This window comes from Giraffa tippelskirchi, chromosome 5 (assembly GCF_054371585.1).
Source record: "Giraffa tippelskirchi isolate mGirTip1 chromosome 5, T2T-mGirTip1v1.2.pri, whole genome shotgun sequence".
Taxonomy (NCBI): Eukaryota; Metazoa; Chordata; class Mammalia; order Artiodactyla; family Giraffidae; genus Giraffa; species Giraffa tippelskirchi.
This window is the reverse complement of record NC_137279.1, coordinates 163919821-163946484: the sequence shown is the minus strand read 5'-3', so window position 1 is coordinate 163946484 and position 26664 is coordinate 163919821. Positions and strand designations below refer to the sequence as shown.

At 44.4% G+C, this 26664-nt stretch overlaps 1 protein-coding gene across 15 annotated transcripts in view; it reads right to left on the bottom strand.

Annotated features, from left to right (window-relative positions):
* The window catches only part of DAB1 (DAB adaptor protein 1), a 452572-nt gene that overhangs the window by 28828 nt on the left and 397080 nt on the right, over positions 1–26664 (bottom strand). For 8 of the 15 annotated variants that reach the window (XM_081486743.1, XM_081486745.1, XM_081486749.1 and 5 more), the window contains 4 exons: positions 8000–8050; positions 7861–7908; positions 2445–2507; positions 107–215 (listed from right to left, as the gene is read on the bottom strand). In XM_081486743.1, the coding sequence (XP_081342869.1) occupies positions 107–215; positions 2445–2507; positions 7861–7908; positions 8000–8050 (271 nt within the window). The remainder of the gene's footprint in view (positions 1–106; positions 216–2444; positions 2508–7860; positions 7909–7999; positions 8051–26664) is intronic. The other 7 variants (XM_081486752.1, XM_081486754.1, XM_081486750.1 and 4 more) reach the window with 2 other exon arrangements.

Genomic DNA, 26664 nt, shown 5'->3' with positions numbered 1-26664 from the left:
GAGAATGGTCGTCCCACAGGTGTCTGGCATAACCTGGCAGCTGGTTCAGTCAGCCTTTTCTTTTTCTTGGTGGATGGAGGTGGGAGGAAAGTGGAAAAGGGCTTACCTGAGGGTACAGCAGCAGTGCCAAAAGGTACAGAACCAAACATGTCTGCACTCGCCGGAAGTGTCTGAGATGAAGACGGGATAAAGGCATCACCTGGAGTTGCAGGAGTCTGTCAGACAGAGAGGGGCAGGAGGGCGTGAGGCTCCTAGGGAGAGCCTTATTGCTGACCAGGATAGGAGGCAGCAGGCCCAGGAGTTAAGGGGGGAGATGCTGCAGAAGCAAGCCCTGGTCCAGGCCACTTTTTGTGAACTGCAGACCATGAGCTGCTATATATACAGAGCATAAAATGAGAAAATCAATACCTATCTCCAGAGCTGCTGAGAGGCTTCAATGAGATAATGCATTTAAATCACTTAGTACTATGCTGAGGCACAGAACAGGTGCTCAGCTAACACTGGCCCACATCACAACTATTTAGTTTGAGCCCATACCCTCTGAGGGGTGCCTTCAGACCCTCATATTATCCCACAATATCTGGTTTTTGTCCTTTAGAAGTTAATTTACACTGACAAACACTCACTCAGGGCCGACTGTGCACCCAGCTCAAGGCTGTCACCGAATACATGGTCAACAAACAGGCGCTGACTAAATAAATAAAGATTAGCAAGTAGAACAGAGACCCTTGGGTCCTCGTGCCTCCCTGAAGAATCCTGCCTGAACCTTCACTTGCAAAAATAAGCAAATGTTCTCAAGAAGATGATAAAAATGATGCTAGAGCAGCTGCCAACTCTAGATCCTGGCCCATGCTGGAATTTCAGAAATGTCTGCTCCATGACGTGTTGGGTAAGGTGAGGGCTACTGAAATCAAAACTTGAGTACTTGTTTCTTTAAAGGTCCATGCCTTTCCAGAAACCTTTTGCCTACAGAGTATGCATATTTGATGACATAATATCTTTATTTCTTTCCCCTTGGAATAGATTGGGGCAAGCAATTAATCCTGAAACCATAGCAATTAGACAAGGCCATTTTTAGATTAGCAGCTTGCAGGAGGCATGGCATTGTTCTGAGGATTATTAAATACCCATTTGGATGGCACTCAGGTTCAGGGCCAGAAACACAGCCATGAGCTGCTGCATTAAGCACGTTAGACCATAATCAATGTCGTTTGCTTTCCTTCAGTGTGACCTTGGGTGAGTCACATGCCCTCTCTAGAACTCAGTGTGCTCATCTGTAAAACGAAGGTGCTAAATAAGGCTAGATCACTCCAGACCTTTTTAGCTCCATGGCCCCACGGTTCAGAGATGCAGCTGCCTTCCCTGGAAGGGGGGACAGAAAGCCTCACTAGAACCAACCAGCCTCCCTGGTGATAGGAGCTGATGGCCCCTCCTTCACGGCTGCTCTGGGTACCAGGTGTTCGAAGCAGGGCAACTGTGCTCAGATTCCCTGGTGGCAGCTGTGGGCAGCAGGCTCTCCTGCCATCTGTCCTCAGTGAGGTTACAGCCTTTTCTCTGGGAGGCGCAGCTTGCCAATGAACCATAGCACCATCCCTGGGTTTGTGCTAAACGTGTGGTCCCCAGAGGAGCCGCCCCCTCCCAGAAGCTTCAGCGGGTGCAGCTGTGGCTGACTGCTCTCCGCCCACCTCCGGGGAGTGGGCTGGGCAGGAGCTGGAGGGGCTAGCTTGGCTCTCTGCCGTGGCTGCAGGGTTGCCTCTGAATGCCTCCCATTCTCAAAGCCCTGGGATTCTATTTTGCTTCGGCTCCTTGCGAACTCTGCCCTAGTGCAAACAATGACTGAGATAGCATGGCTGAAAACTAGAGTTGGGAATCCAAAGCTTCCTGAGAAGCTCAGAGAAGCCGGCAAGCAAGGGGAAGGGAGGAGGAAATGAGAAGAGGAAGAAAGGAAGGAAAGAAGGGAGCAAGACAGGAGAGAGCTGAAAGGTCCCGGGGAGAAGATGCTTCCTTTACTGAGTTGACTACCCAGCTGTGTGGGTTCCAGGTAGGAGATGACAAATGTCGCATCTCATCTGCTGTCCTGTGGAGCTTCTCACCCATATTCCCAGCTGGATCTGTGCTCCTTGCAGGCAGGGACTACATCCCGCTCCTGTCTCTTTCCACTGCCCAGCATAATGGCAAGCACCCCAGTGATAGTCTGTAATTGCTGATGCATGATCTCATTTATTTCTCAAAACAGAGCATGCATCATAATTCCCTTTTTTTAAAAACAGCAGAGGAAATTGACATTTAGAATTACTAGTTAATATGCCCAAATCAGACAGCTGGAAGAGTCCAAGTTGAAATCCACCAACAGCTTCTTTTACCCAAAGCCCATATATTTGTCACCATGCAACTGAAGAAGGAAAGGAAAGAGATGCAGGGCTCCAAGCACAGTGCATACTTACAGGGGGAGAGGTTATATCAGGAGGGGTGGACATGTCCCCAAAAAGTTCTAATTGGGTCACAGCCTGAAAAGACAAAAAGATAATGATGTAACCACAAGGGGAGCTGATGCTGCTGGGCAATGCTTTAAAAACAGTATGATCTGAGGACATGCATTTCATTTTTTCATCATGACTACATAAACAATAAACCCAGTTGGTCATTATGATACTTCTTGATCCCAAAGACAGCATCTCAGATGCAGCCAGAATCAATTATTGTTTCAGTGTGTCTGGCTGTTTATCTGGGCTTAGTCAAGCAGATCTGGGCTTAGCCACGTTGCATAAGCAATAATAATACCATTTTAAACATATTTACCATCCAATGCCAGCACTGTCTCTCTTCTCCAGGAGACAAAGAGGTAGTTTTATCATTTGCTTCTCTTTCCTGAGTATGTCCACATGTTACAAAATGCTTCTCCTGTACCAAGTATAGCAAGTCACCACTTCACGGCCACTTCTCAGTAAATTCTCCAATATTACTGACCCTGAAAGGTATGAACTGTCATCCCCATTTTTACAGATGAATAAACTGAGTTTCACAGAGATCACCTCAAGACCACCTAGGCCAGGACTTGAATTTTCTGCATGTAGAGCAGGCAGTCAAATGACAGTCCTTGAAAGAATCCATCTTCAAGATAAAAAATACAGTTGGAGGAGGAGAAAATGTATCATTTAATACTAGGAAGGGTACCAAAAACAACCCAGTATATACACTATTAATCACTCTGAGGAGCTCCATCACTGTGGATACTGTATCAACTATATTTCCATCCATCATTCCTCAGTGTCTGAGCAAGGCCAGCCAGAGCAGTGGGAGAAGCCCTTTAAGATACACTTAGAAATTAATCAGTATACACTTCCAGCTTCAGAGTCTGCAGGAGGTCTATGGCCCGGAATCAAATAGCCTGACTTAAAGTACATAATCATGTGTTTTGTGCAAATTTGCCCACTGCAAAAAAAAAAAAAACAACTTTCTGCTCATCTTCGACTTTTAAGTGATAGTTTCTAATCAGGGGACTGAAAAACACCACTGGGAGAGTCTGTCCTGGCAGACAGAACTCCTGCCCTAGAAATCTGTTTTAACCAGGCAAAGTGAGATCACCAAGATGCACACAAAGAAAGGAACATTCTCTGCTACTGTCAAACTTGTGAGCTCTAGGCCCAGGAAGAGTCCCATCGCTGGGGTTGCATCTGAGTTCTACCACTGACAATCTCTGCAGCTCCTCAGGGCCACTTTTCTCTCACCTGGACATGAGAAATGCTAATATCTCCTTTGGAGATTTATTGATTATGTTACTAGAAGGACTCTGAAGTTTGGGTAAGCCTGGTGAAAAAGGCACAGAAGATTTGCTGCAAAGCAACACATTAGCCTGCAAAACTTATTTTCAATCCTTCCTCTTCAGGTTTCAGATCGAATAAATGGTTCCTGGCACACAGTAGGGCCCTATATATATTAATTTCTTTCCCAACTACATAATTTTTTGGAGCTCAAAAATCACTGCAGGTGGTGACTGCAGCCATTAAATTAAAAGACACTTAATCCTTGGAAGGAAAGTTATGACCAACCTAGACAGCATATTAAAAAGCAGAGACATTACTTTGCCAACAAAGGTCCGTCTAGTCAAGGCTAGGGTTTTTCCAGCAGTCATGTATGGATGTGAGAGCTGGCCTATGAAGAAAGTTGAGTGCCGAAGAATTGTTGCTTTTGAACTGTGGTGTTGGAGAAGACTCTTGAGAGTCCCTTGGACTGCAAGGAGATCCAATCAGTCCATCCTAAAGGAGATCAGGCCTGAATATTCATTGGAAGGACTGATGTTGAAGCTGAAACTCCAATACTTTGGCCACCTGATGCAAAGAGATGACTCATTTGAAAAGACCCTGATGCTGGGAAAGATTGAAGGTGGGAGGAGAAGGGGATGACAGAGGATGAGATGGTTGGATGGCATCACTGACTCAATGGACATGAGTTTGAGTAAACTCCAGGAGTTGGTGATGGACAGGGAGGCCTGGCGTGCTGCAGTCCATGGGGTCACAAAGAGCTGGATGTGACTGAGTGACTAAACTGAACTACATAATATGCTGGTACACACTGGACAATTGTAAGGTATTAGGCCCTGTGCTGGGTGCTAGGAACATAATTAGGAGGAATGTCAATTTTCAGCCTTCAGGGAGCTTACAGTCTAGTGGGGACAATCCACAGATATAATAATAAACGTTTGCTTGTCTTTGGGAAGGCTTATTTAGCATGTGAACAATATTTTATATTGTTTGGTGAAACAGTGCCAATACTTAGGCTCTCTCCCAAACCCACAGAAGGCATAATTCTATTTAATGCATTCAAAGGAGGTTTCTGGGCTTCTTGGCTCTTGGAGCTCAATGCTTTGCAAATGGCCCATGACTGTTTTCAGTGGTAAGAAAATATTAAAATGAAGTTAATAATTAAGTTGCACAATTTACATTTCAAATGTGGTGAACTTGTGGCACACTTTTACTAACATCATAAACATAATTTATTGGCTAATTTTCTCCTTAAGCACAACTTTTAAAATAACCTTCATTCTTGAGCTACAGACTCTCCTCTTGCCAGATGATTTCCATTCAAGGATTAAACGAGAAAAAACATGCAGAGGCATAAAACATAGATTGTTATTTCATTCCATTGGATTTGCTGCTTAAATAGAACCTCGAGTTAATTAAATTTTATAGAAAAAGGGGATTCTTAGGCCATAAAATTAAAAATAATTCTAATAACAGTATATGATTGAGGATCTGGAATAATATCTATTTTCACAGCCCCTCTCCCCCTTGTTAACCCTGGTTCTTTTATTTGTAACTTAAGAAGCCATGTTCCATCTGATAATATTGTCGTAATTAATCATTTTAACAGCCTCATGAGAATAGAACTAACCATTCACATTTGTAGAGCACTTTATAGTTTACAACGTATTTTCCAACACATTACTGTAACACTGGACGCTCCCTGAACTCTGTGAAGTTGGCAGCACAGGAATCTCTCCCACTACCTCTAGTTTCCAGATGAGCTAATAGAGGCCTGGAGGTAAGGTGACTTGCCTCAGATCGGTCAGCTAAAAAGAGCTGGGCTTGATCCACAGACCAAGCAGCACCTTGTTTATCCATGTGTCCTTTTACCCAGACCTACTTAGCCCTCCTTCATGGTGGAAGTCCAGCCCCACAATATTCTCTAACCAGAAGCCAGTGTTCTTACAAGTCCTGCCATGATTCACGTCCCTCTGAAGAAGTCATCTCCAAGGTCAACCCAAGATTCCTCCTTGTCTTCCCCTTCCTGGCCCTTCAGACATCTTCAGGTAAAGATGTGGTTGTTGATGGCAGATTCTGCCCCTTCTTTAGGTCCTGGGCATCCTCCAGGGTAAACAGAGTGACCCAGGAAGCTGCCAAGGCCAGTGAAAAGGATGAGGAGATGCTTGGCTATTGGAGCTCCTCAGTATCTCAATCAGGCCTGTCCCCTCCCAAGCCACTCATTGTTATGCATCAGTGGTGGTTTTCCAATAACATCTGGAATGCCCTATAGCTGCTGTTTCATAATTACCCCCGGTCCTTCTTTCCACTAAACCTTTGCAAGTAGACTCCTAGACCCCTCCTGCAGAGAAGCTCTGAAGGCGCCACGGATGAAGATAGAGGTGTCCACGACTGACCACCAGTACACATTTACATAGACCCACTCCCTCAGTTTTGGCATCAGGTACTCCTTCACTTCCGGCAAGCATGTAGTTCCTACTGTGTATCAGCTACTGTGCCGAAAGCAGGAGACACAGGGATGCATAAGGCATCTTCCTGCACTGAGTCTCATGAGCTGCCTGTTCTATGGGAAGACAGACCTATAGACACAGTGAGGACCATGTTACAGAGGAGAGAAGCACCAGCGGTCACGAAAGGAGGGGCCACCTCAGGGCCGTAGCACGTGCTCCTCCTCTGACCCGAACACTCATACCTTCCCCCACTGCCTTTCCTACGGATCTTTCAAGGCCCAGACTAGAGGGCTTTATTTCTTCCTGAGAAGTGTTTTCTAACTGAATTTGTACCCCATCCCACTGCCCCAAACAGCCTATGTGAGACCCTTAGATGGATTGTCAGCCTTGGATACCCTGGTGGCTCAGTTGGTAAAGAATATGCCTGCGATGCGAGAGACCTGGGTTTGATTCCTGGGTTGGGAAAATCCTCTGGAGGAAGGCATGGCAACCCACTCCAGTATTCTTGCCTGGAGAACCCCCATGGACAGAGAAGCCTGGCATCTCTCAGTCCAAGGGGTCACAAAGAGTCGGGCACGACTGAGCAACTAAGCACACACACGCATGGGAAAAATATGGATGCCTGGTGTCTACCCCTTGAGGTTCTTAATTAGTTGGTCTGAGGTAGTTTAGTAACTCAAAGTTTAAAAATTTTCCTGATGATTCTAGTTTGCAGCCCAGGTTGAGAACTCCTGTCCTACAGACTTCCCAAACATATGTACTCAGGAGTGACAACATTCACTGGCCTATGTATTAACCAATCTGAATAAATACTGGCTGCAAACCAGGCCCTCTATTCCAGGTGATGTGGACCAAATAGCAGTCTTATCTCCACAGGTGCTGCTGCTGCTGCGAAGTCGCTTCAGTCGTGTCCGACTCTGTGCGACCCCACAGACGGCAGCCTACCCCGTCCCTGGGATTCTCCAGGCGAGAACACTAGAGTGGGTTGCCATTTCCTTCTCCAATGCATGAAAGTGAAAAATGGAAGTGCAGTTGCTCAGTCGTGTCCAACTCTTCGCAACTCCATGGACTGCAGCCTACCAGGCTCCTCCGTCCATGGGATTCTCCAGGCAAGAGTACTGGAGTGGGTTTCCATTGCCTCCCCCGCCCACTGCACTGGTTTTTATCTCCATAGGTGCAGTGAGAAGCTCCTGTTCAGTGTTTGAATCTCCACTATACTATGTTACACTCCACTACACTAGGCAATCCTACCCTACCCTTCTCTACCAATCCCACCTGCCCTCTCCTATGCTATGCAATACCACACTGGGTTACACTTTGAGCTCCCTGAGGATAGGGGTAGTGTCCTCCTCTCTGCTACATCTCTGGCATCTATCAGAATGCCTGGGACACATTAGGAGATTGAAAAATATTTGCTGAATGAAATGAAGGGGTGTCACTTCCTCTTCCACATACACTGTTTCTCTCTCTCTCTCACATACACACACACACACACTCCTACTATTCGCCCTCACCACGGGGCCCACCAGGAGTCTCTGAACATCAGCAAAGGCCAGCACCAGAGCAGAGCACTGAGGAGAGTGAGGCTGCACAGAACGGAGAGGAATGACCAGAACAACCCTCACTTCACAAGACCATGGAGGCCTTACCTTTGTTGCCTCAAAAATCTCGTCAAAGTCCATCGGCAGGTTTCTGTTCTGTAACCACAAGGCATGACTTATGAGCATGAAATGAGTGATGGGACAATGACGTGAAACCGTTAACCAGGCTGGACCCTCTTGCGCTTACCGGGGTGGCTGCACCAAACCGCTCTTCAAAATCCTCAAATGCACGGCCGTTCTGAAAGTGTAAGGGATGATGAATGAGGATGAAGTGAATGACATACAAATGACATGGATTTATGAGTTTAATGATGACATTATCTATGGTTTACACTCTCATGGTCACAGGAGGCGGGAGTGGTTGCCAATGTGCTGTGAAAACCCTGGAATATGTTCCCAGCATAAACTGATGATAAAACACATGCCTGGCTAGGAAATACAAGCCATAGGGAGTTTGTAAGTTTCAAGTCCATCTTCCTGAAATTACAGACCTGACCCAGCCAGTCTCAATGGAGACAGCAGATAAGAGCATGATGTTTACCCTTGAGATTTTTGTTTTAAAAGGAAAAAGTGTTATCATGTGCTTTAGCCAAGCTTAACCTTCGGAGCAGTCTGTGAACAGCTGGTTTTGTAAGTGCCTTTGTACATGCAGCCTTTTCTGCCTGAAATGCTTCTGTCAGCCTGGCAAGCTCAAAGCTCACCCAATTCCTCAAACGCAGCTGAAAGGCCATCTCTTCTGTGAAGCTTTCTTTGGTCCCCTTAGCTGAAATCCATCCTCTGTGAGCAGCAGCATATCACCTGTACCCATTACACAGTGATCTTCCTGAAGCAGGGACCACGATGTATTTGTTCCTGCATCCCCAGCAGGTCATGGGGGATCTGTTCCATGGCAGTGCTCAAAAAATATACATATATATGAATGAATAGATGATTTTAAAAATAGGCAGCAGCTGACCAAATCTAATCATTTTGTTAATTTTTCACTTTGTTGTTTATAATTGCTGAGAGCTTTGCTACATCACTCCATCATACTGCTGCCTCAGCATCCCCTTTGTGTGGCCAAGTGGCCCGCAGGGGCCTTGAATTGACCAGCTTCTCCAGTAAAGTAGGTCCTGGATAACAGCCCACAGAGCCACAAGTAAATGTCAACTCCTGATCTGACCATCCTAACAGCTCTTATGACTAGACTCTCCCCAGCCTCCCAGGGCCTTGCCTTATGTACCCTTAGATAAGATTCCTTAGATTCTTACCAAAACCCTGCTCTTTTTGGTTTGAAATTACCAACCTGGCCTCAGACCAGGAATGCTAAAGCACTCTACCCTGGGGCCCTAATACAGGCAAGTGCCCCAGACCCTGCCTTGCTCTCTCTGCCTGCTTCCTGCCTTTACCTCTGCATATGGCCCTTCCTCCAGGACCTACACTAATAAACTCCTCTATTTCAACTCCCTGGTGGTCTTCTATTGAACCCTGGCTTACCATCCGATACCCCAGAGCTTTATTTAAATAATGTTAATTCAACAAAGTCACAACATTAATGCATATTGTAGGTAATATGCATAATATCTCCATATGTACACGTTTATTTTTAATGACCATGTTTTTGATCTATATGTCCAAACTAATTATGCTTGGGAAGAATTCCAAGCAGTGTAACAGTAGTCTAAGTCTGATAATATTGACATTAACTTGGAATGATTATGCTTGAACAGAAATACTTGCATTGTTCCCTAATTTTCAGGAGAGCTTCCTGCTGGCCATGGAGGAGTAGAGGAACCATCAGCCATGACCACTTCCACTCTGTCTTTAGTAAATGTGACTGTACATCAGTCAGCCCCAGTTACAGGGTCACAGAGAAGGGCAACGCACATGCCCGTGCCCACCACGGCAGAGCCTTCAAGCCAAACACCAGCAAGTTCTGTCATCAACCACCTGCTCCCACAAGGTGCTGGCTCACCAGGATTCAACAGTGGCTGAGAGAAGAGGAGGAAGGATCACGTCGGATAATGGCAGAAATAATAATAATATTATTATTTGGCTAGAGATGGGGAGACAGTATTATCCTGTAACCTCTGGTGTGGCCTGAAAGGTTAAGGTTATGTCGCTACATCCTTTATAAATTCCCACACTTCTAGGGATTTATGGCATAGCCCCTACCAGCTAGCTCTGGGTCATAACTTTTAATAAAAACATTTTTTAGTGTCCAAAATCTCATTACATCTGTCCAATATAAAAAAGCAAATGGCTTCAGAGCATGATGGATGAATTAAATAAATTTGAAAAACAGCCGGTGGTAGAGTCTCATAAAACCCCCACCATATAATGAAAACATGTGAGGATAGCCAGCATTGGTGTGAGACTGTCACTTTGCTGGTGACAGAAGAGGGGGTCTCTGGTAAGGGGTGGGGCCAGGGTGTGAGGAGGCGATTTCCGTAAATCCAGATGGAGACTGGTCCAGACACGAGAGTAAATGTATCTCTTTGGAGTCACACAGATATGGACTGAATCCCGACTGTGCCCCACGCTGGCTGTGTGGCCCTGGACAAGTCACAGAGCCTAGGTTTCCTCAGTGGGATCACAGTGATAACATCATCTTAGGGTTATGGAGAGGATTAACTGAGATGTGTGTGCGGTGCTCTGTTTGCTGTTTGGCACACGGAGATGCTTAATAAACGATAGCTATTATTAGGATCTTCTCAATCAATTTCTTTTAGCTCACTTCTGCAATGCACAGGCACACATCTTTTAATATTAAGAAACTATTACTATATGATATTGGGAAAAAGGAGAAGAAAAAATATCTTGCAGAAAGCCCCTCTTTAGAAACCACCCCCACTTCAGAACACGGACTAGGTCCTGTGTAAAAGGATGCCAAACACTTTCTGCTCTTAGTTTGGAACACCCAGTCCACTCTTGACCCCATCTTTTCCCTCTTGTCTCTCTTACTGACACAGTCTTGCTGGGAGCATCTTCCCATCCATACCCTTTGTACCTGGCATAAGTGGTTACCTTCCTGTTTTGATACTAGCTCAGTCATTTCTTGGACTTCCTTCCTCTTGCGTGGGACAGCCTTAAGGAATACTCAGGGCACTTCATCCAGCCATCAGAAGACCCTTCCAGTCCCTGCATTTTTCTCTCAGATGACTCTCATGGGGAGAACCTGGAATCCATTCCTTAGTCTCCCTGCATCCCCAGCTCCTGCTTAACCCACATTTACTATTAGAGCTTTTGTTCATTTATCTTCAAGTCTTGTTCTCCCCTTATTAGATATATTCCCCGCACTTACTATCATAGCATGCATGCAGTTTTGTATTCTGTTCTTAAACTCTCAATATGACAATCTAGTTTACTCACAACTTCCATTTCCAGTGAAGGTTTAAAAGAAGAGATTCTCTTCTGTTGTTTCAATACAGTTCTAGTCCAAAGCATCATTAAGACATTGAAATTAAGCTTCCACGTGAAGTTTACTTTCCCACAATCTATCTTGAGCAGTGGGACTCTATTGTCCCATAACTGAGTAGGGTAACTCTTAAGAAGATCAGATTCATGTCACTTTTGCAGCAAAAGTGAATGGATAAAGAAGTTGTGGTACATGCATACAATGGAATATTACTCAGCCATAAAAAGGAATGACATTGAGTCCTTTGTAGAGATGTGAATGAACCTACAGACTGCCATACAGAGTAAAGTAAGTCAGAAGGAGAAAAACAAATATTGTATTAGTGCACACACGTGAAATCTAGAAAAATGGTAGAGATGATCTTATGTGTAAAGCAGCACTAGAGACAGATGCAGAGAACAAATATATGTACACCAAGGGGAAAAGGGGATGGAGGGAGGAATTGGGAGATTGGGATTGAAATATTTATACTACTATGTATAAAATAGCTAACTAATGAAAACCTACTGTATAGCACAGGGAACTCTACTCAAAGTTCTATGGCAACACAAATGGGAAGGAAATCCAAAAATGAAGGGATATACGTGTAGAGTTGGTTCACTTCACTCTACAACAGAAACTAACATAAGATTGTAAAGCAACTGTACTCCAATAAAAATTAATTTTAAAAAACGGTCTTACCAATTTAAAAAAAAGTTAGTGGATGAGATGGGACTTGGGGTGAACACATCAAAAAGGATGACAACTTATAGCTGCCAAATCAGAAACCTGCAGTAGTTCTCACTGCTGGCTGCACAGTGTAATCCTCTGGGGGAGATTCTTCACAGCTACACATACCTGAGCCTCGCCAGCTGAGATTTGGATTCTGTTGGTCTGGGGTGAGGTCCTGGCATCAGTAGGTTCTAAAAGCTCCCCAGGCAAGTCTAATAGGAAGCCAGACTTGTGAAGCACTGTGCTGGGGAATGAACTCTCTGTAGGAATAATCAGTGAAAGTCCCACTGGGAAAAATGAAGACATCTTGATTGATTACATAATTGATTAATGAATTTCTTCAGCAAACATTCACTGGGTGCTTTCCACACGCTGTGTTCTGACTAGACGTTGGAGATACAAAGATGACTGATACATGGGCCATGATCTCTTAAAGTTCAGAGCAGAGTCAGGATATATAATCATTCTAGCATGGAGGGTGGGACAGGAGTGGGACAGGGAGCTCACAAGGCATCAAGATCTCAATTCAGACAGAACCCAAGCCAGTGCTGCAAAAGAATGAGTTCAATTATCCATTTAGAAGGCTCAGGAGAAATGGATTAACTTAAGTGATTTGTAAGTGCACCAAGGTGGGTACTATTAATGCACCTAGTGATTCCAAGCATTTGAATTGTGTGCCTTTCCCTGGTGAGCGATTTAACCATGAAGACAACATGCTAATGAAGACTAATTTCCTCTGGGGTATCTAGGAGTTTATGCTCTCTATCACCTTTAGCCAAGAGTAAACAGTCACTTTCCTACTTCTTGGCAGAGAAAACAGCAAAAACTGTTTGGCAATTGATGAACAAAGTAGGAGTTGGAGTTGAGATGGGGAGTAGAAAATGCGATGTTAATAAATGATTTCTCTCATGAGCACCCTGTCCAACAGAACTTTCTGTGACGATGGAAAGTTCTACACCTGTACTTCCAACTTGGTAGCCAATGGCTGCACATGGCTATTGAGCACTTCAAATATGTCTTGTATGACTAACAAATTGCATTTTAAATTTTATTTATTTTTAATTAGCTTCACTGTAAATAGCCACATGTGACCATTGGCTACTGTATTGGACAGCGAAGCTCTAGATAATAGATATTAAAAAACAAACAAAAAACTTCAGCTGCCTGATTTAGGTGCTTTCTAAATACCAGACATATTCCTTCCTTATATAGTCTCTTCTATTCTTTTAAAGAAAATCCTACCTTTGTGTTGATGAGAAAGGTTCTATGGGGGCATTGAATTCTTTGCTATGTCTAGATAGCCATGAATCAAATTCAGTTTGCAAAAGCCACAGCCTTCTTCTGGAAGTTTTGTCATTGCCTGGGCTAAGCCAAAGCCAAATATTGGTGGAATTTTTTTTTTTAAAGGAGGTTAACAATCCTTTAATGAACTTCAGGTGGAAATCCATGGAGCCTTATCATCATTCCAACAGAACGGAACTCCCTTTAAAGGCCAAAATGTCCCAGCCTACTGAGATCTGGGGCTCAGTGGTTTTGTGGGACTCAATGCCTTGATCTAATAGAGGATTTGGTACTGCTTTGTGGCTCTGTCCCTGTAGTGACTGAGAAGTTGGCTCTACTCAAAGCTGGGCTGTATTTCAGCAGTTAACGGCTCTCCTTCTGCCAATTAACATCTTAGGAGGGCCCCAAGGTTGTCTAGACAGCTAGAGGGTGGAGGGAAATGCTTAGATCTTACAATGAGAGTTACATCTTCCCTTCAAGTGCACCCAAGTGTAACATATCTGCTAATCCCTGGGACAATGAAATATTTTTATCCAACTTTCTAGAAATGAAGTTGGTTTAAAACAGCCCCCGTTTCTCTCCATTTTTTAATTGTGGTAAGAACACAACATGAGATCTATCTTCTTCACAAATTTTCAAGTGTACAATACAGTATTATTAGGGGCACAATCTCTAGGAGTTAATCTTCTTGCACAACAAACTTAATACCAATTAAATAGCATCTCCCCATTTCCCCTTCCCCAACCTCTGGCAACCACCATTCTATTCTCTGCTTATATGCGTTTAACTACTTTATGGACCTCAAATAAGCAGTATCCTGCAGTATTTGCCTCTCTGTGTTTGGTTTATTTCATAACGTCCTCAAGGTTCAGCCAAGTTGTTATGTAAGCAAGGACAGACTTCTTTTTCAGGACTATATAATATTCCACCGTGTGTATATAACACATTTTCTTTATCCATTCATGTGTCAATAGATATTTATGTTGAAATGGCCTTTCTTAACATCCAAGAAGAGAGTCAGGATGTTGACTAGACGTAGAAGGAATTTGCTGGTGTTTTATTCAGGGGCATGTAAGAGAAAGGTAGACTCCTTTCATGAAGATTAGGGCACTAAGTTGACCAAACTGGGCTAATGTAAATGAACAGGGGCAGCTGTGGCTAAGGACCCTAAATCTGGAGTCTTTAACTTTCCAACTTTAATCTCAGGCCAAGGAAACCAATGTGCATGCTTCTAAGTGAGAAACTTGATGATTTTAGGAGGGACAGGCCAGGGGCACTGGGAAGACAAATGTTAGGAACAGTGGCTTTCACAAGACATAGAAGTAAATGTCCACTGACAGATGAGTGGGTAAAGATGTAGTACATTTATATAATGGAATATTATTCAGCCATAAAAGAATAATGCCATTTTCAGCAACATGGATGGACCTAGAGATTATCATACTGATAGAAGTTAGACAAAGACAAATATCATATGTTATCACTTACACATGGAACCTAAAAAAGTACACAAATGAAGTTATTTACCAAATGGAAACTGACTCATAGACTTTGAAAACAAACTCACGGTTACCAAAGGGGAAAGGGGGAGGTAAGGGAAAAACCAGGGGCTTGCGAGTAGTATATCCACACTACTACATATAAAATAATCCCAACAAGGACCTACTGTATAGAGGGGGAACACTACTCAATATTCTGTAATAACTTAAATGGGAAAAGAATCTGAAAAAGCATGGACATATGTATACATATAACTGACTCACTTTGCTGTACACCTGAAACGAACCCAACATTGTAAATAGACTATACTCCAAAAACAGCTTTCAGTTTGAACTTCTACTTCATCATTGGTACATCCTTGGATGAATTTCTTCCTTACTCTGAGCCTCAGTTTTCTCCTCAGAAAAAATAGGGAAAAGAATGCTTATAACATGCAATTGCCGAGAAGTGGTGAGAAGGTTTATACACCTGAAAAGAATTAGCACAGCACCTGACAAAGTAACATCTCAAAGGATGTCAGCTCCCTTTCCAAAAGTACAGAAAGGGAAGGAAGGGTGGGAGGGAGGAACAGAGGAGGAGGGGGGAGGAAGGGAGGAGGGAGAGACGGCAGGGAAAGAGGAGAAAGAGGGGGAGGAGAGAGGAAAGGAAGAGAGAGAAGGGGAGGAAAGAAAGGAAGGGAAGAAGAAAGGAAAGCCATGGGATTATATGCTTGGTACGTGAGTGTAGGCAGGTTCCAGGCTATGGCAAAATTTGGGAAACACTAGTCCAGGGAAGGAACAAAGTCACTCAGAAGAGAAGCTAAAGGTGTGGCATGATCTTCACAGGGCAGACACTGGTCACAGCAGGTTCCTGCTCCTGCACATTTTACCCAAAGCTTAACACTAGCAAGGCTGGACCACTGTGAAGTCCATCAGCCATATCCTTCATTCCATCTACCCCATACCCTTCTTTTCTCCACTGCCTTCCTTACATCAATTTCAGACCTCCAGGGGGCGACTCTATGCTTTCAGGCCCATATCTTCTAAAACACATCTCTTATTTTCTTGAAAAATACGCTTAAAGATGGGATTGGAGGTGCAATTTGTAGGCTGCAAATTGCGGTAAGATACTAAGCGCTAAGTAAGTCTGATCTCAGGAAATGATAGCACCCAGAGTTTGGGGTGGTGGCAGTGACGACAGTGATGGCTGTTTTAAGGCTGTCCTAACCTGTCCCTCAGTCTCTCCATATCTATTTATTGAGCAATTATGCTAAGATGCAATCCCTGCCCTTAGAAGAAGACAGGCAATGATCATACGATTGGTGTCATACATGAGACAGTTCACATGAAGCTTGTAATACATAGTTCAGAGTAACGACATGATTCATGCCAGTGGTTACTACCACTGGTAACTGATCCCATCTTGGTGGGTCAGACATTTTGAGACAGTGGCGAATGTAGTGCTGGGGATTTTGATAGTTTCAATCCTATTGTCATGAGGCAGTGATTATAAAGAGACGATGGTATAGTTGTTAATACAGTGATAGCTCCAGATGTGGCAGTGTTGGGAATTGAGAATAAACGCTGAAAACACCAGCCTACCTCGGAGCTTCTCTAGAAGCCCTGGAGATGACTTTATGCTCTATACTCATGGAAGCTTCCTGGGCTCTAGATCCTGGTCCCAACCGATGACCTCATTCCAAAGCTCTGACGTGTGACCATGAGGATTTTAGAATATAGGGCCCCTTATATAGGAGCTGTGGCTCCTCTGTGGGGTGAGGGGCAGGCTGCAAGATGGCTTGGCCACTTTGCTGGTTATCAACAGAATAAACACACCTGCCCAGGTCTAAACATACAGTGACAACGAGAAACCACAGGGAAATCATTTCCTGAAGCTTATAATTATTTGTTTTTCATTCTCTCTTTCTTGATCTCATCTCCTTAAAAAAATCTATTATTCTAGTTCCACATTAGCAAAAACTCAAAGGATTTTTCAAAAACTCCTAACAAGATTTGGCACTAGTTCAGTACTTTGAAAAGGGGTGAATGAGAATCACAGGAAAGTGAAATCAGCTCCTGTCAGCAGGATGACAGGCTCTCAGCACACTCCTGGGGAGGAGGGCAGGGGATGCTCAGACAGGCAGTCAGCTCCTTCTCTGCGGCTGTGTCTCTCTTAGAGAGGCTACTCCCGCGGTCCAGATGGCACCCGAACGGTAACAAGAAATATTGGATGGAGCTGAAATCAAGCAAGAGCAGCAGAGGCTCAGGCTGAAGGCAGAGCAAATCAGAGGAAATCACAAATGGAGAGATGTCACAGCAAAGGAAAAAATAGTCACGGAGGGCTTTGCCTGCTGCTCTGACAGCCGTTCCCTGCACAATGATTTTTCCTTTTCTTCTCTGGAAGAATGCAGATTTTACATCTTAGGCATTCATTTCATAATTAATAAACCTTTCCTGATTGTGTGCTCAGAGGAAGGCACTGGGCCAATATTGTGAGCACTGGAATGCTATCTCTTCTCTGAGCTGCAACCGTCAAGTGAGGGAAATGGGAGGAAGCCCATTCGGGTCAGAGCAGGAGGACAGTGATGACAGGGGCACCGCATGGAGGATTTTCACAGCCCGTGGACCATTTTTACTGCTGCAGGACTGAAGCCAACTCCTCTGTAAATGACCAAAAGAAAAATTCCGTTTCCATGCGGTTGGAATTTGACTAGTTTACCCATCTCTTGAATTTTCTTTATTGTAGAATTAGGGAACCACCCACTCTAAGACAGGACTTCTCTAAATAAGATTTGAGGTAATAGCTTAGTGAGCAAAGTGCCTGAGACACAGTAAGATCTCCATTGTGCTGTGCTGTGCTTAGTTGCTCAGCCGTGTCCAGCTCTTTGTTACCCCATGGACTGCAGCCCACCAGGCTCCTATGTCCATGGGGATTCTCCAGGCAAGAATACTGGAGTGGGTTTTCATGCCTTCCTCCAGGGGATCTTCCCTATCCAGGGACTGAACCCAGGTCTTTCGCACTGCAGGTGGATTCTTTACTGACAGCCACCAGGGAAGCCCAAGATCTCCATTAGTGGGTTAAATATTAAGTCAATAATACAGTGAAGTATCCTTTCAGAGTATGATGGTATTTTATGGCATTTTGCACAGTTTTATGAATTGCAGAATTGCAGGGAAGTAGAACTAGAAGAGGCTATAAACATCTCTAACCCAACTCAACCCTATATATTGTTCAGATGAACAAACTGAGGTCTTTAAGATTTTCAAAATCATGATAAGGTTAGCGGCAGACCTGGGATGAAATCCCAAGTTCCTAACTCCTAGTCTAGTTCCTTTATTTCCATCACAACTCCCTTCATGGGTGAACAAACTAAGAGGAGACAAGAAGTCAGATCAGAGAAACCTGGCTCACAATTTACAACAAGGAAACTAAGGCCCTAAGGAGCTTGCTCATATGTAAGACAGTGAGGAAAATGACTCCTTCATAAAGCTCTGAGTATCAAGGGAGGTGATGTTCACCAATAAACTAGACTTGGAAGGCAGCCTACAGGTTGGAGTCAGAGGAAATTTGCAAGAGCATTATCTATAATTGTCTCAGATTGATTGTCGAACCTATAAATAGTTTGTAACTCTGTGCCATGATTTCACTTGCTCTCTTAACAGGTCTCTCAGTATATTATATTTCTCACTCTCTCAGGCATTGGTATAAGCCACTCCTCATGACTGGCTGCCCTCCCTATCCTCGTTCATCAGGAGACCCTGAAGAATTGGGTCTAGTCATCTGTCCCAAGCCTTTAGAAGGGGTAAGATGATCCTCCTCTGGGCATCACATATGCAGTAATGGTTGATTACTTTCTCTCTTCTCTACTACAGACTATCACCTCATGACACTAAGTTCCTTGCATGGGAAGCTGTACCTTATTCTTCATATTCCTAACGTTTAAATACCCCAGTTAGCTAGCACACAAAAGGAAACTCACTGAATTGACAGATTCAAAAGAAAAAAAAAAAAACCCAGAATGAGTAAATGGAGGCACTTGTTTACACAAGAGAATAGAAAACTGAACAGAAAGAAACTTGGTGATAGTATGATTTACAAGGCAGAGGGTATGGTGGTCCATATGGTGTTTTCAAATGCTCAGCATGTACGGGTGTGCATGCACACACACACACTAACTCACTCACTGAGACATGGCATTTGCTATTGTAAACTCCAGAAAGGATGTCATATCCACTGTCATTTGACTGAATGAGACTTTGCAATCAGAGTAAATAACTCTGGTTCTAACTTCAAAGAAATACTAGGAAGATGTTCCAGAAAAAGTCATAAGAACAGGAATATGCTCTTCTTCTAGCTCTTCTAATATCTGGATGGCATTTTCTTCTGAATTCAAGCCCATTCTATTAGCGACATCCATCAGTGGCTCAAGGGTAGCAGTCAGTCTCTGACATCCCTCACCACTCGAAGTCCAGCCAATGCCTGGGCTTATTCTCCTTCCCAGCAAGTGATGAAATGATTGTATTCCATACTGTTCAGACTCTCAAACTTAACTTGTTCAAAGAATTTTTGATCTCCTAAAGTCTGTTTGTTCCTTGTCTTCTGATTTCTACTAAGGCTACCAATTCAGGCCTGGATGCTCAAATCCTCAAAGGTAAAAGTTATCCTCTACCCCTCTCTCTTCCACACCCTGACATCCAATCATTCTTTAAGAAATGCTGACTCCATTTCTAGGACATATCCCACTTCTGCTTGCCCCTTTCCCTCTTCTTGGTGGCATCCTCTTTTGCCTGGACTGTTGCTTTTAACACTTTCTCCCTTAAGTTCATCCCCTACATAGCAGCCAGAGTGATATTTTTAAAATATCAGATCAAGTTCACTTCCTGATGATCACCCTCACTGACTTCCATTACAACTGCAATAAAATTCAAACTCCTTACCGCTGCCCATACCACTGTCCACGTTCACCTGCTGCCTCTGAGTCTGAACCCATCCTCTACCACTCTCCACTACTCACCAAGCTCTGGCCAACATCAACCTTCTCTCTGTTCCCCCTGAACTCTTAGAACATTTCTGTCCCAGGCCTTTGACCCTGCCTTTCCCTGTCCTGATCCCACTCTCCATCAGGTGGTTTCTTCTCATAATTCAGACTTGGCTCAGGTGTCACGTCCCTACAGACCTCCTCTGACTATTTACTTAAATACAGTCCTAGCTCCCAGCTCTTGTCATGCTTTCCTGTTGTTTTTCTGGCTAGCACCCATGTATTGTTTGGAGAAGGAAATGGCAACCCACTCCTGTATTCTTGCCTAGAGAATCCTGTGGACAGAGGGGCCTGGTGGGCTGCTGTCCATAGGGTCACACAGAATTGGACGCGACTGAAGTGACTTAGCATGCATGCATGCACTGGAGAAGGAAATGGCAACCCACTCCAGTATTCCTGCCTGGAGAATCCCAGGGACAGAACAGACTGGTGGGCTGCCATCTATGGGGTCGCACAGAGTCGGGCATGACTGAAGTGACTTAGCAGCAGCGGCAGCAGCAGCAAGCACTGTATGTTTGTTTACTAGATGGTTGGCAGCCTTCTCCTGTGAAATGTGAGCTGAGCAAGGGACGGGACCTTGTCTGACTTGTATAGCACCTGTGTCTGTGTGTGATACGTGATGGACACTAGACTGTATTTGTAGAAGGAGGAAGGAAAGAATGCTTGAATAGAAAAATGCTTAAGTGACCAGTGGCTAGTTCTGCAGCAACTATAAATTAAAACAAAAATTTTGTACATACCTTTACAGGGACAAGGGAACACTATGTTTGTCACTTTGATGTCTGTGCTCTGGTCTCTTTTCCTGCCTGTTCTCTGACGCTGGGCAACCCATCTCTGAAGATCATGGATCCAGGGCCAGAGGATGGCAGATTCGGTGAGATCCCATACAGATCCCACAGGCAGAAACCCTCTTTAGCCACATCCTTACTATATCTGTTCTATGGAAGATCTTTTTGATTTAATCGATATTTCTGGTTTGGTCACAAGTGGTTGACATCATTATTTCTTGTTTTGATAGATCCATAAAGTTCCTAAATATACAAGCTCCTCTTGATCCCTCTCTCTTCCACACCTTGACATCCAGTCATTATAAGAAATACTGACTCTATCTATAGAACACCCACCCCCCAAACAGTCCATTCTGGTCTAAAGAGGAAGGAAGGGGCTAAATAGTAATATCAAGACCTCATCCGTTCTTGGCCAAGCAGGGATCAAGCATGATGATAATCATAATAGCTGATGCCTAGATGAAAGTTCCTCTCCACGAACCAGACACCAATCTAAGGTGCATTCATATAACTCACTTAATTACCACGGCAAATGTAGGTGCTATTGTTGTCCTCACTTTCAGAGGGAACTGAAGCCCAGAAGGGTCAATGACCTTGCCCAAGGTCACACAACTAGTAAATGGCAGAGCTAGGATGTTTGCCAAAGTGAGTGGGCTTTAAAATACATGTTCTTAACCAGTACTCTAGGGTGAGGAGAACAAAAGGTGTAAGACAACATGTATTTTACGATGAGGGTCAAAGTAAGGGGTTTGGAAGGAGCAGCCACTGGGGAGAGCGGTAGTTCGGCAGCCCACCCCTCCAGGTCCACTACATCTGGAGGACCACGGCCTGATCACACGGCAAGTGTTATCTCTACAATGATGATGGGCTAAGGGGCTAGGACTTTCGAGGTGACCATGGAAACAACAACCTAGAGACAGCCAAAGAGACGAGGCTATGAGATTACAAATACAGGAAAAGGGGAAAACCAGACTATCAGGTTGACGGCATGGGATGGTGGGAAAGAGGAGTAATACAGAAGATAAGGCAGCAGCTAAGCTGCCGGAAAGAAATGTGATGACATACTGACAGGTCTCTGTGACAGACAGAAAAATAAGAGGTGGAGAAGGGAGTTCAGTTCAGTTCAGTCGCTCAGTCGTGTCCGACTCTTTGCAACCCCATGAATTGCAGCACGCCAGGCCTCTCTGTCCATCACCAACTCCCGGAGTCTACCCAAACCCATGTCCATCGAGTCGGTGATGCCATCCAGAAGGGAGAGAGTGGGGTAAAAAGTGAGAGTGAATGTTCCCTTAACACGAGCCATTCCTTGTGCACAAGTGGAGAAGCAAGAGACTCCTGCATCATCAGACTTAACTTCCCTCTCCCTTTAGCAACTAAACCTCACTCTTCTCATCCCCAAAATAGAGAAAATAATAGTTGGCATGTTAATTAAACTAAATCAATGTGAAGCGTTGGAATCCATTTGGGGGAACTTGATCAATCTCTCTTTATATGTAATGGGCTTCCCTGGTAGCTCAGATGGTAAAGCTCAGACGGTAATGCAGGAGACCCGGGTTCGATCCCTGGGTTGGGAAGATCCCCTGGAGAAGGAAATGGCAACCCACTCCAGTATTCTTGTCTAGAGAATTCCATGGACAGAGGAGCCTGGTGGGCTACAGTCCATGGGGTCGCAAAGAGTCGGACATGACTGAGCAACTTCACTTCACTTCACTTTATATATAAACACACGCAACCCTTACAAAAGCACATCTATAGGGGTGAGGGCCCAGAAAGTTCTGTTTTCAAAAAAGTGTCACCAGGGACTTCCCGGGCAATCCAGCAGTTAAGACTTTGCCTTCTAATGCAGGGGGCATAGGTTTGATCCCTAGTCAGGGAACTAAGTTCCCACATGCCACACGGCCAAAAAAGTGTCACCAATGAATGTTTGGCAATGTGGTATTCAGGAATCACTGATCTGGATGCAGCTTGCCAAGTGCTGTACGTACTCCCCGGCCCCCAGTAAACACTCTGCAAATACTTGTTTCTTGCCTCCTTTCTAAGTCATTGCAAAAACAGGCTTCACACACTTTGGGTTGGGACTGTCACTGATCTATATTTTCTTATTCTCCATGACCATTTATTCATCTCTTTCCCCCTTTTTACAACTAGAATTCATTCACTATTCTTCTGCAACCACTAATAACAGCATTTAGGGAGAAAGAAAGAGCCTTAGCATGATGATTTATCCAGAAACACTGAATTACTGTACCAGGAGAGAATGAGTGTCAGCCTCAATGGATATATATGGGGAAACTGTATATTACAGCTCTGCTCATTAGAGATGCTGTAGTTAAGGTTCTGTGGATGTTAATGATCTATATTAGAGGGATAAGGAAAGACTCGCAGCAGCAGCAGCAGTTAACAGGTACCCTGGAATCCCATTTTCTTCCCACTTCAGAGAGCTCCAAGGAATCTGATTTATGCCCACTGAAGGAGCAGACATGCATTGGGGCACCTGTATCTTGGGGGCAGTACTATCTTTGTTTTAGAATAGGTAGCGCGACTGGCAAACAGTTTCAGGAACAAAGCGGATAGAGAGCTCCCGCCTTCTGTTTGAAATCTCACTGTGTTCTGGTCTTAGAGACAGCTTGACCCAGTGGGAAGAGCATTTCTTGTGTGTGGGTAGGGTGGACCTGCACCCTGGGCTACCTAACATCACTCCCGTTCCTACCTATTGTCCTGACATAATTATTAATAGCATTCCCCCTTTCCCTTTAAAGGTGACCCAGTTTGGATGATAAACTAGGTCACCCTACCTTTAGGGTCAGAGAGAGATGGATTAGATCCTTAGTGATGCCTCTTCTAGCTGTGCTGGTTTAACTTCTCTGATCCCCAATAGCCTTTACAGTAGAGAAGAGATGTACGTCTCAGGGTAATTTGGGAATGCCTTGACATAGTACGTTGTGCCTTCTACAGTCCCTTGCTTGGTAAGGGTGCTCAACATTTGGTATCACAACTGTTTGTTATCCTCACCCCACAGCCCAGGCACTCCCCTGCAGGCTCAGCCCCACCCCAGTTAAGCTTCGTCTTGTTAGCATTATTGTTTGAGCAAGGAGAGCTGAGAATGTTCCAGCCTCTTACCCTTCCCCCCAATGCTCTCAGGACCCTAAAAGCACCCTAGTGGTTCAGCCAAGTCTTACTTATCATCATATTTCTTGAAATATTTGATACAGCCCTTTGTTCATAGAACAGCTCATAATAACAACTATGGCTAACATTTATTGAGTAGTACTTACTACATGCCAGACGCTGTTCTAAATACTTCACATGCATTACCTTATTCAAGTTTTCAGAAGGTAGGTACCACAATCATTATTCTCATGTTATAAGCAAATACACTGAGGTTCAGAGAAGGTTAAATAACCCACCCAAGCTTACATAGCTGGTAATAGAGGTAGAGAATTTTCAAGCATTAAGTAATCAGTCTGCAAGGCTGACTGCCTTTTTTAAGTGTACCCCCATGCTGCCTACCAAGTACTGAATACCTACTCTGGGCAAACACAACAGAAATCACATCTGTTTTCTAATTTAATCCTTACAGGAACCCAGGGAGGTAGCTTTCCCCACTTTGTTAACTGGTCACTAAGAAGAATCTGAAAGATAAAGCCCTTGCCTAGATTCACACAGTTAAGAATAAAGCTCTGAACTGCTTCAAATTTCAATGCACACATGGGGAATCTAGAAAAATGGTACAGAGGAACCAGTTTCCAGGGCAGGAATAGAGATGCAGACATAGAGAACGGACACGTGCACACAGGGGAAGAAGGGAAGGGTGGGACAAATTGGGAAATCAGGATTGACATATATACACTGCTGCTGCTGCTGCGAAGTCGCTTCAGTCGTGTCCAACTCTTCGTGACTACCATGTGTGAAATGGTTGTGGGGATCTGCTGTATGGCACAGGGAGCTCAGCTCGGTGCTCTGTGATGACCTTGATGGGTAGGAAACGGGGGTGGGGGTATGAGGGAGGTCCAAGAGGGAGGAGATACATGTGTACATATGGCTGACTCACTTCACTGTATAGCAGAAACTAGGTTCAATCCTTGGGTCAGGAAGATCCCCTGGAGAAGAGAATGGCAACCCACTCCAGTATTCTTGCCTGGAGAATTCCATGGACAGAGGACCTGGCAACATCGAGTCCATGGGGTTGCAAAGAGTCGGACACAACTGAGCGACTAACACACACTTTCAACAACATTGTAAAGCAATTATACTCCAATAAAAAAAATTTCACACACTTTCTGCTGTTTTACTGCTTCTTAAAGACTACAGTCCTGGTCTGTACTCAGAATTTGATTGTGCAATAACAAAGCCTTGATGGGAAATGATGTGAAGGCTTTCTCCATCTGACCGCCCAACTTCTCCCACCCATGGAATAACTGTGGGATTCTTTGACAGTGCCTTCTCTGCACCTCTTCCCTTCTAGAACTTCTGTTCTTCAGAGAGAGGAAGGTAGAGGGTTTCCAAGTGGGTGGGCCTTAGGGTTCAACATGGGTCTAACCACATTCTCCTCTTTCATCTGTTTGTACAGAAGGCTACTGGGCACATTTCATTCAAAGAAAGAATTCTGAGTTTTACAGAAAGTTTAAAGACCATTTCTCCAGGAGACCAGTGGCAGAGGAATGAAGTGATCACTGTTTTATGCATATATGATTTTTGCCAACACATAACTGAGCAAGCAGGGAACCAGGCAACCGCTGACACACCCATTTATCCCCTCTACACTGGCTTCTATGGAAAACAAGTTTTGGGGATGACTTAACATTGAGCCATCTACAACTCTGTTTGATTCCCTTCATGAGAACCTTGATTGTTAACCCTGGGAGAAACAGCCAGGTATCATTCAAGGTGGCAACATGACTGGGCCCTGATGTGAGTCATGGATTGAAAACAGACAGGCAGATGAAAGGGATTACTATTATCTTTGACAAGAACTTGAAAACAGCAAATGGAAGGGCTGATGAACAAACCCTCTTAGAAGCCAGAGCTATAAAAAAGGATGTCTGTGACATGAGCTATAGGAGAGGTGACAGGGCATTTGGCTCAGATCACCCAGGTATCTGACTTCCCAAAGTTTTTCACCTCGGAGGGGGCTTGTTTTTGTCTCACCATCCATATCTGCAAGAACTTCTAGATCTAGCCCCGTCAACCACTCAAATGTACACACAGCCCTACTCACTGTCTCTCGTCAGCAGGGTCTCACCCTCAGTCCAAACCCACAGTGGTCCTCACTTGCCCACCCCTCAACAATTGGCCCTCAGAACCATCCTTGCCCATCCCTGCTCTGTGCTGAATGACAGTGACCAATCCCAGTAAACCACATTGCTTGGGCTCCCTTCCCAGCCATTTCCACTTAAATTTGACCAAAAGGAGGCTGGGATCAGAAGTTGGAGGGAAGGAAAACTGTGAATTTCTCTCCTGCTCTCTCTGGGCAGTATTCTTGCAATGGCTGAATTTCTCCATGGTTTCTACCAGACAAATCCTCTCCATGTGGTCTCACCTCCTGCTGGGCAGCTCCCTCTGTGGTCCCAGTGCCTGCTGGCGACCCCAACTCCTGGGCTCTGCCAACACCACTGCCTTCTTTGTCCATTGAGCTCGAGGGGTAACTCTAGTAGCAACTTCCGACCAAGACTCATCTATGTTGCCCCACTGTTGCCTATTTGGTTTTTTTTTAACACCTTTATCAATAACCTCAGATATGCAGGACACCACTTTTATGGCAGAAAGTGAAGAAGAACTAAAGAGCCTCTTGATGAAAGTTAAAGATGAGAGTGAAAAAGTTGGCGTAAAGCTCAACATTCAGAAAACAAAGATCATGGCATCCGGTCCCATTACTTCATGGCAAATAGATAGGGAAACAGTGGAAACAGTGGCTGACTTTATTTTTGGGGGCTCCAAAATCACTGCAGATGGTGATTGCAGCAATGAAATTAAAAGACGCTGACTCCTTGGAAGAAGAGTTATGACCAACCTAGACAGCATATTAAAAACCAGAGACATTACTTTGCCAACCAAGGTCCATCTAGTCAAGGCTATGGTTTTTCCAGTGGTCATGTATGGATGTGAGAGTTGGACTGTGAAGGAAGCTGAGCGCCGCAGAATTGGTGCTTTTGAACTGT